Source organism: Syzygium oleosum, unplaced genomic scaffold (assembly GCF_021117445.2).
Source record: "Syzygium oleosum isolate NSW1041296 unplaced genomic scaffold, Sole_v2.1 Sole_v2.01, whole genome shotgun sequence".
NCBI classification, from domain to species: Eukaryota; Viridiplantae; Streptophyta; class Magnoliopsida; order Myrtales; family Myrtaceae; genus Syzygium; species Syzygium oleosum.
The window spans coordinates 22,403,682-22,414,635 of NW_026607485.1; the positions used below are offsets into that span (position 1 = coordinate 22,403,682).

General features: G+C 46.1%; 2 protein-coding genes across 2 annotated transcripts in view; one reads left to right on the forward strand and one right to left on the reverse strand.

Moving 5' to 3' along the window:
* Positions 1-10,954, forward strand: part of LOC115690657 (UV-B-induced protein At3g17800, chloroplastic) — a 71,074-nt gene that overhangs the window by 8,968 nt on the left and 51,152 nt on the right. The gene's annotated exons all lie outside the window — the stretch shown is intronic.
* On the reverse strand, positions 3,495-4,873 carry LOC115690669 (mitogen-activated protein kinase kinase 9). The gene has a single exon (XM_030617102.2). It carries the CDS (start codon positions 4,856-4,858, stop codon positions 3,836-3,838), a length of 1,023 nt encoding a protein of 340 aa, XP_030472962.1. The 5' UTR covers positions 4,859-4,873; the 3' UTR covers positions 3,495-3,835.

Genomic DNA, 10,954 nt, shown 5'->3' on the forward strand with positions numbered 1-10,954 from the left:
AAACAAAAGGGAGTAATAGGAAATATTTCTGAATTAGAGAGTTGTCTAACCATTTTATTTGAGTTTACTGAGCCGAAGGTGGTACAGATTTTTTTTATTTTGGATTGGTGGAAGAGGCACGCAAGCCAATACCCAATCCATTCTCTTATTGCAAAACAGAGTTTTTCAACCCCTTGTTCCACAGTTGCGGTCGAACAAGCATTCAGTGCCGGAGGTAATATTTTGAACGAACATCGTTCAAGATTAGATCCAGAATCAGTGGAGATGCAAGCTTGTGTTGCTGATTGGACGAAGGCTCAATACCGACAACAAGAGATAGATCGGAATAATGAATCCGAATTCTTTAACGACAGAGATACTACCGCTACCAGTATTGGTACTGGAACGGGTAGTGACGATTGAGGGTAAAAGAACTATTGGAGTTGGCAAATATTTCGGGAACTCTTGTTTCTCATACCGGGTACGCCTACGTGAGCTTAGGGAAACCGAAATATAATCCGACGATATGTGACCTCTGGTCCCCTGCGCACGGAATGCTTAGGTTTTGGGATAATTTTAGGGTATATATATTGTACTCCTTTTTTTTTAAGATCGTTGTAACGAATTGTAATGTGCTTAATGATAATTTATTAAGTTGAAGCCCTCTCTTTCTCTCTTGTCTTTTTGTCCCCAAATTTGAGTACAATTTACATTTTAATCACAATTTATATTGAATAATGTTCTATCACAAGAATAGTATTTTTTTTATTTTTTTTATTTTCATTTCTGTTTTTCCTTTTCTGTTTTTCTTCTTTTTCTTTTCCTTTTCCTTTTCTGTTTTTCCTTTTTCTCTTTTGTCTTTTTTCCTTGTTTCTGTTTTTTAAAATTATAATTTATATTTTAATTTTTTTTCTTCCTCCCGGCCGGCCATGGCCGGGCCGCGCGGAGGTCGCCGGCGTCGGGCGAGGGGCCTCGCCCGGCGTCGGGCGAGGGGCCCTCGCCGCGGCGGGCGAGGGCGGCCCTCGCCCGGGCGGGCGAGGCCGGCCTCGCCCGACGCCGGCAAGGCTTGGCCTCGCTTGCAACCGGCGAGGCTCGACCTCGCCGGCGTCGGGCGAGGGCCGACCTCGCCTGACGCCGGCGAGGGCCGCCTCGCCTGAGGCCGGCGACCTCCGCGCCGGCCCCGGCTATGGCCGGGCGCGGAGGAAGAAAAAAAAAAGAAAAGGAAAAGGAAAAGAAAAAAAACAGAAAAAAAAAAAATCGGAACCGGCCCGGAACCGGTTCCGAACCGTGGCCACCTCTACTTCCCACCATGCTGCGTCCAGCCCATGTCGCCCGCCATGGCTTTGCCATTCCCGTCGTCGCGACCTCCGCCGGTCCACCATCCCGCGGCCAACGCCAACGACCGATCATCTCAAAGCTCTTAGCGTTGTCTTCTCTCTTTCTTCCCCGCTCGCTCCCGTGTCTCAAGCTCTCCCTACTCGCTACCCAACCAACCAAAGGTCGTCGTTAGGCACTGCTCACTTGGCGATGAGACAGACCGAACATTGCACGGCGTGACGTGCGTGAGTTCTTGTAATAATGCCTAAAGAAAATAGTTATCGTCGATTGACCTTCCCAATCCCTTATAGGATAAAATGGAATGTTACACTAAGTGATCATACCTCTGAAACCCTAACTAAATGATTAAGAAAGTATGGGTGTACATTTCCAGACTTACCATTTACCAAAAGTAATCAATCGTATCGCAATAGCTAAATGGATTAAGAAAACATGGATGTACATTTCCAAACTTACCATTAACCAAAAGCAAATCAATCACATCGCAATCGACTTGGAGAAAGGAGTAGTGGCGTTTTGGATGGAGACGTGGGCGTGGGGGCTGACTCGTCATCCCCTACCTCACCTATGATTCAACTTACCTCTTCTTCTTCTTCTTCTCCTTCTTATTTTTTAAGGATTTCTTTTCTGTTTTCACTTTGGGTTGGAAAGAAGCTGTCCGGAAACATCCCCATTTGCGTGGATCACACATACACTCTCACTCACCAAAAGTCACCACCATCCCCATCACACAAAGCCATCGTCTTTTCTTTTATGGCTCCATCTGCCAATCGACGGCCACCATCCAATCTCACAAGAAGCCCCCCTCCTTTCTCCGAAAATTCTCACCTAGCCCCCCCGATCCAATCCGTCGGCCACGGATCGAGTAAATATCGACCGCCGACGGGATGGAATTTCCACACACGGTGTCTGCATCGTTCGATGATTACGATTCATGAGACCGTCGAATGGATTCGGGTCCTCACGAGAAATTCAAGTCGAGCTACCTATTGTGAGAACATCATTTGGCCTACGGATCTCATGACTTTTGGATCATCAATTCTGAATACCCACGATGCAATGGTTCGGAATCATAAGGGCATCGATGCCGTCATGGCATAGTAGACTAAATCCGAATAAAGCCGCCTCTCGTCGAGATCTTACGACGACATTCATCTTGCCGTGATACTGTAGATCGATGTCCCTTTCGTAGATCCACGCGAATCATCTCGTTCACAATGTTCGGGTAACAAGGCCGGCGCGAAGTGCGGCACCCCCCACCCCGCCACATTTAATTTGCACAACTTGTGCCCTTTCCTCTTTCGAGGTGGCTCAAATTTTTCAAGTTGCGGGGGGGAGAGTAGAAGGTACATGGAACCCGGCCCATTGGAAAGAGACATGTTTCAAGAAGGGGTGACCCCCTTTCCTGCGTAGTTCTGTCACTATCTTTTCCCCTCCCTTCAAATTTTCTTGCAAGTAAAGATTAAGAAGAAGCACGTGCAATTCGTGTGAAACCGGTGGGGTTGCTTGCACGTTCTTTCTTTTTTATTGTCGTGCAAAAAAGATCCTCTTCTTCTTCTTTTTTTCGCATTAGAAAACTTCAAATTGAAAATTGACCAAGAAATTGCAGTAACTCGACCATTTCTGAATTGGGTTTCAAGCTATACACGTCATGGAGCCCGATTTGGGTCAATTCTAGGTGGTGTGAGTTTGAAAAACAGTGAGCGGTTGGTTAAATTTTCGTTAATTCTCCCATCTAACTCTAAGACTATATATAACAGCCGCGCCGCCGATTGATTTGGAACTCACTCCCTTAGTCGTAAGTACTTATTTACCCCGACTCCCAATAATTGGACCTACTAATACACCGGTCCCCAAGGAAAAAACACACAACCTTAAATTTAACCATCCCGTCCCTTCTCGCCCGTTTCTTTCATTATGGAAAAAAAAGATGCAAAAATTTAACAACGAGTTTATTATCTCTGCCCCCCAAATTTAGCTTAGACAAACCTTTTTGAGTCTACCGATCTTTCTTGGTTTTCGCTGTGCGGGGGGGGGGGGGGTCAAAGCTACTCCTTACGATGGATTGATTTTTGGAGCAATTTCGAGTCACGAACTCAAGAATTGGTGCTCCTTTTTTGGGCATTAACCCTCTCAATGATCACCGGATATTCACAAATATAACCAAGTGAGAGAGAGAGAGAGAACGAGCTTGAATTGATCTGGTCAAGAAGCTTCCTTCATTAGTTATCGAACAGCAACTTTCACTGTCCGAAGCATCCTAAAAACATAACATTAAAACGAAGAAAGAAAAGGACAGGAGAGTGCCCGAAATTTGTGACCCGAAAGTCCGCCCCATATGTACAAAAAAAACACTCATTAACTCGGGCTGCGACGATTGCGCTGCGAATCTCGACCCGACCCGGACCCGATTTGTCCCGGCCGAGCCCCGTTCGTGCGCGCGCCTCCCTCAAACTCCCGGGTCTTCTAGCGGAAAAAAAAAAAAATGCTTTGCCCCGACCCGACCCGCGTGCTCCGGCTACGAGGGTCCCGGATCTTTGCCGGCGACGAAAGGATGGTTCAGCAGCTGCGCCACCGTCCACCGCTTGCTCGACTCCTTCTGCAGGCAGCACTCGACGAAGCCCCGGAACTCCTCCGACGCCCCGTCCGGCGACCTCGGCGGCTCCCCGAAGCAGATCGCGCACATCAGGGTCGCCCAGTCGGGCCGCTGGCCGGGGCCCAGCAGCGGGAAGTGGCCCAGGTAGAGCTCCAGCAGCGTCAGCCCCAGGCTCCAGATGTCGCCGGCGTAGCCGTCGTAGTTGCCGCCGTAGCTGTCCGGGTCGAACCGCTCGGGGCTCATGTACGCGCACGTGCCGACGTAGGAGTTGCACGCGTCGAGGGTCCGGCACATGATCTTGCTCACGCCGAAGTCGGCGATCTTCACCTCCATCGCCGAGTTCACGAGCAGATTCGACGGCTTGATGTCGCGGTGGATGATCTTGTGGGAGTGGAGGTAGTGGAACCCGTTCAGCACGTGGCGGGCGACGGCGGCGAGCTGCTTCTCCGAGAAGGTCCCGGAGGCCTCGAGGAGCGTCTGGAGGCTGCCGGCGTCCATGTTCTCCATCAGGATCGCTATGTCCCCGTTCGGCTTCTCGAAGATCCCGTGGCACCGGACGACGTGCGGTGAGTCCGTGCGGCGGAGGATCTCCATCTCGCGCAGGAGCTGGCGGCGGACGGTGGCGTCGCAGTCGGCCTGGACGACCTTGAGGGCGTAGACGGCGGAGGTGCGCCGGTGGCGGACCTTGTACACGGTTCCGCCGTTCCCGTGGCCGAGCACGCCGAGTCTCTCGAGGTCGGAGAGGGAGGTCCCGGCGGCCCCGGATACGGCCGCCGCGGCGGAGGAGGAGGGGGCGGCGGCGGCGGCGGCGGCGGCGGCGGAGGTGGGGGGGACGGGGAGGGGGAGGGGGAGGGGGAGGGGAGGGGGGAAGCGGGGGCGGCGGTTGGAGAGCTCCGTCAGCGGGAGGCGGAGGTTGAGCTGCCGGCGGTCGCGGACGAGGGCCATTAGAGAGAGAGAGGGAGCGGAGGATAAGATCGATGAGTGGAGTGAATTTATTGAGGATTCTCGAAGGCAAGTGGAGCTAGAAAAGCACGTGGGATAATTAAAAATAATAATAATAATAATAATTAAAATAAATAATTTATTTATTTATTTAAAAAAAAAGGCCATCTGAAAGTGATGTTGATATATGGAAGGAAGGAAGGAAGGTGGAAATGGGATTAATTCCCCCATTTTTTTCTTTTATTTTTTTCGGATGATTAAATATTAAATATTATTATTATTATGGATTTCGTGGAGAGATTTTTCGTAATAATGCTTTTGTTTTCTTCCTCCTATTAATCTAATGGCATGTGACAGCATGTAGCCAACCACTCCCCAAAACGAAAGTGTAGTTCGTGACAATCCAATATAATCGACAAATCAAGATGACAGTTTTCTTTTTCTTGAAAAAACATGTGGTCATGCATCCGACCCCCGAAATTTTTTTCGAGAGTTAATCAAGCGAATCCTATGTACCGCATTTTTTCTGAAATAACAACGATGCTCGAAATCTTCCCTCTTTTTTTTTTAACTCTAGCATATAGATGGTACTATATATTCGCGACGTCTGATGAGGTGGTGCGAACGTCATGCTGAGGTGGTGCGAACATGGGTACGAATCATATGATTCGTAGAATGCAAATAAGCAAAGAGAAAAATTTTCGATGTACCCATGAATTTCGAGACCACGCACATAAAACTCCAACCTTTGAAGAGTCGCATTTAAACCCTAGGAGCATATGCCTTGTTACAGCCATTAATTACATTGATTTTTTCTCGTCGGTATGTATCGCGCACACGACTTTCACTCTTTTCCAAGGAATATTAAGTACTGATTACTTAAATTTAGTACCAAAAAATGGGTGAATTAGATTACCAACTCATTACTACTCATGGCCCTTTGTCTCCTTCTCAACTTCTCTTGGGTACCACGCTTTTAACTTGCAATTTTTTTTTATAAAAATTCTTTCGATCTAATTAATATAAATAGACATTGGATAAGATTAGATACTTGCCTAGATATTGCTTTGGGATGAAGCCAAAGCCGTGACCCCCACGCCGCCCTCCTGTTTGTACTGCTTCAAATTAAAATAATAGTAATAATGGTTAGCGATGCCGTCGGATTCAATTTGGATGCAGGACATCAACGGCCACCAACCGTCATTAAATAAATCCCTCGCCCCCCCAATCATTGAGAAGATTAGCAGCCGGATCAACGGAGAAAAGATGAACGAATTATAATTTAATCGGCGCGATTAGGAAACCCGAGGGTCGCAAACAATTTGATTACGGTTACGGCGTTAGGAAACTTTCGATTTGGAAACTAGAGGCCACATATTCGAACATAATCGATCCGGCGCGATTTGCTCTGGGCCGGCTCTATCTCTCCGGAATACAAGAAATGAAAATAGGTATGATCAAGAATAGATTTATCGACTAATCCAAAAGCATTTCATAAAAATAGGCTCCACATGTTCTTTTTTTATTTTTTATTTTAATTAAGGAAATGACGATTAATGTAAGTGCCAAGTGTGATTCGGCTCGCTATGTTGATTTTAAGGCCGGAACCAAGGGTTTCGCAGCCATCGAAGCATATTCATCTAGTTTCAATAGCTGCTAATTATTCCCGATCTATTCAATGACGAGCACGTCACGAGATTTCCCTTCGTTCCGTTGTTGGTGGGGTTTTAGTTCACTCGGCATGTGGACCTTTAGTGCACATTGGATGTTATCGGTTATGATCCTAATTATAAGATGTCGGACTTGCATCCCATACCGACGGCACGAGCCCTCGGGCGCGTGAATTATAGTGACGTGAGCTCTCTCTCTCTCTCTCGCTCCGATAGCTAACTTTCGGGACGTTGTTCCCCTAGAGTCCACATCGATACATGGCTCGACTAATCGGATAACCCTTTGGCGTTACGAAACAAATAACGGGATAAGCAATTATTGAACCCCCATTAGTAATTAATGGCGTGGGCCATGATCTCATCCACTTGATGTGGGGGGAGGGGCGGTTTATTAGTGCCAATTCCATGCCGACCAAAACTTTACGAGCTCCGTCTTTTATCCCCAACAAAAAAAAAGAAAAAAGACACGAAAACTTTTTAAGAGCTCGTCACCAGAATTTGCCACGTGGAATTAAACGAGCCGAGGGCTCGAAATTCCGAAATAGTAATCACTTTTTCACGCGCCTCCCCCCCTCCCGCGTTGGATTAAATAGGTGAAAAAAAAAAAAATAGCGTGCAATGCTTTTTCCTCGTACGACGAGGCTAGATTCATGGTCCCCTTTGTCCCTGGTGACGCCAGCAGGGCTCCGTTAGCCCGGCCCCACGTGACGTGCACGGTGACGTCATCGATCTTGGTTCGTGATTAGAGAGAGAGAGAGAGAGAGAGAGAGAGAGAGCGTCTTTTGGGGTTTTTACGATTCGAGCTTTTTTGTAAAGCAAGGGAAAAGAGTCCTTGGCCCCCTCTCTCGTCTCGACTCGTCTTTGGGGTTTCCGATGAAAGCGGGGAAACGGACAAAGGGCTGCGTCGCTGCCGCAAGCGAGGACGCCTTCGCCATGTGTGATGTCGGTTTCGCGCCGCACGTCACGCGTGACGTCGGTTTTGGGTTGCCCGCCACACGCTGAAAGAGCTAATATCACGAAAAATCCTAAATCGATACGCTTACGAATAAATTTATCGCGAATTAATTTTGGGACGACGAAAAAACTTCGAATCGGTACGTCGGTGACAAATTTTATTCCGAACTGATTTTTGAATTATCGAAACCCCCAGACTTGTACACGCGTAACATATTTGCCCTCCATTAATTTTCGTCAAATTTTAGTGGCCCAAAAATTAGCTTAGGGTATTTTGTCATATGTATACCGTTTTGGGGCTTTTGATAATTATAAATTAGTTTGAGGTGAATTTATCATAAATGTACTGACTTTAGGTTTCGTCGCTGTCACTCACTTCCTCTGTTTCACCTTGTTCTGTGGCTGAAGAGCGTCGAAGTGGTTAAATCTCGACTGAAACTTCATCGCTTGTGTCCACATTCAAATGACAAAGAATTCCTGGACCTCTTCTTGTCGGTTTGACGGCTAATGGTGATTAGGATTTCTCCTCATTAATTAATGTTGATTACGAACAAAACAAAGTCTGCAAATTTCAGCTACTGCCATCATGAAAACCGACCATGATCTAGTATCCATTAATGATTCAAGCTTTTTCTATTATGATGTTGCGGTCTGCGGAAGCGGTTCTTGGCGACGATAAGGTGAACAACGTCCAGACGGAGATGGGAAAGAAAGTCGATGAGGAGGCCCGTGGAAATTAGGAAAATACCAAAATTGAAACCAAAGAAAGTAAGAGGACTGAGCTTCAGCGATCGAATACGAGTGTCGAGCAGGAGGAGTCACTGTCTTCGAAAAAAAAGGCCGAGAGATTTCGGAAATCGCAATTCGAGCGAAGGACTTCGAATTGGATTTGATTTTTTTGGATCTCACCACTGCGGAGCATAGTAGAACAGGAAAATCGGAATGCGATGTTAGGACGGCCGTCAATGATCGTGACAATTAGTGGAACTGGCTCCGGCTCTCTGGAATTGCAAATCATGTTGGATGAAATCGCTTCTCAAAAAGGAACTATCACGAATTCATGCGTCTTTGGTCTGCACCGTTCTCTACGGAATGAGAAATGGAAAGCAAACGACAATAGATGCTGGTGATCGGAGATGGTCGATTCGCGTCGATTAGTGTTCTCCAAGCTTCTCATCCTTGGTTCCACGAGAGGAAAGTTTTGTTTTCTTCCTTCATCTCCCCATTTTGGTTGTGTGCGAGAGCTTGAAGTAGTTGGGGACAAACTGGATTAGGGTTAGGGTTTCGAAATTGGAGAATTTCTTTCAATTTGCAATTTAGGATTTATATTTTGGGGCAAACGTTGTAGACGACGTCGTTTAGGGCTCTATATGCTGACTGGGCACGCAGGCAAGCCACGTTAGCCGAGAAATTAACCAATCTTGCTATCGATTCGTTCTTGCTGTGAAATTATTTTAGTTAGACAGCCTTACAACCTTACTGCCGAAAGGGAAGCGGATCGGTTGTCCCTCTCTGCGAGTCCATTAAAAGTTATAACGATCTCATCGCCGGTTCAATTTTCACCGTGATATTACATGGGACGATCTCATCGCCGATAAGATTGTGGGCACGGCTCGCTCGGCGACAGGACAAATCGAACATTGCATGACGTGACACTCGTGAGTTCTTGTAATAACGCCTAAAGGAAATAGTTACCGTCAATTGATCATCCAAATCCCGTATCAGATAAAATAGAACGTTATATTAAGTGATCGTACCTCGGAAAGCCTAACAGGGATGTGCATCCTCCCCACTTTACCATTTACCAAAAGTAATCAATCACACCCCGCAAACGATTGCGTTCATGCATTTGTGGGAACATTGAATTCGATTGGATTGGAGAAAGGATTGTCGATTGGACGGGAGACGTGGGGCCTGACTCGTCATCCCCTCGCCCACCTACGATTTAACTTCTCTGTTTTTTAATAGGACTTTGTCTGTTTTCACATTGGGGTTAGGCTTAGAAGCTGTCGGGAAACATCCCCATTTGCGTGGATCACACACTCGCCAAAGTCACCAGAGTGCGATTTAGCCCATCGACTCAAAAAGCTTGTTCGGAATTTGATACATCTTTCTTGTGTTCCCATCATAATGTCGCCCCCTCGTATTATCCTTGGAGGCCACGCTCGCCGAGCTGTGGATAGAAACTCGGCCAATGCACGTTCGGATGCACGTGGACACGGCGGTTCGCGTGTCTCTATTGGGGATTGGTCGAGCCACGGGATTCGAAAACCTCGCGTTATAAAAAGAGAGTAATCAGCTGATTATTTCAGGTCGGCTCTACAACTTATTTGCAAGTAAAATACTCTTCTTCTCTTTTAGAAGCCAGTGCAATGAATACATCACGCAATAGTCGATAGAGGTGATTATTGGACCGGCCTGATGAAAAGGGGTCCATCACTACCGGCCTACATATATCTTCATTTTTCAATTAATTGACCATATGACAATTATGTGAGTGTCAATTGTGTTTCGACTTGCTAGGTCGATTATGACACCGAAGCCAAGGGCGGTATGACCATTGAGGCATTCATCTGGTTTTGATTGCTGCTAATTTTTCTCCATCGATTTGATGACTAGTAGGTAAAGATGTTGGTGGGTTTAGTTCACTCTCATGTGGACCTTTAGTACAAGTTGCATGTTATGATCTTTATTACAAATGAAAGTGACACTAGTTGTCCATAAATTTTGGTCTAATATATAATATCATTCTTGGATTTTTAATTCGTTCAATTGGGTCATTATACTATTCCTACATGTTATTCTAATCCCTACACGTTCAATTTGTTCAATTTAGTCCCTCAACTATCGAAATATTTATAAAGACCAAAAATGTATTAAAAAGATAGCCATATTTTTTCGGTTAAATTATGAAATGGATTGAAATGAAAAGATATTTTAAAATCCGGGCAAGAGAGTAATTATGAAAACTTTTGACTTTTTATGGAAAGCTGAGGGACAGGATTGAACAAATTGAAAGTTTACAGGCTAAACTGAATATTTAGAATATTTAGAAATGATTCAAGGACCAAATCAAACGAATTAAAGGTTCAATGATGACATTGTACATCAAGCCAAAATTTTTGAACCGTTTGTACCATTTTCTTGAATTACAAATCGTGGGACTTGAATCCCAGATCAGTGGTACGACACTTCGATGTGCGACTTCTAGTACCCTGGGGCTCTCCCACGTTAATGGCTAGCTTTAGGGGTGTAATTCTCCTAAGGTCCATGTCATTGCACGACTTAAATAATCGGATAAACATTATTGAAGCCCATCAATATTTAATGGCGTAGGGCCACGATCATCATCCACTTGACGGCGGTTCTCATGCCAATTCTAGGCTGGCCAACAAAAAATAAATTAAGCCAATAGACATGCGATATTGCAGGTAAAGGGATTGGGGGGGGTGAGGATGCTAGCATAACAGTCGTG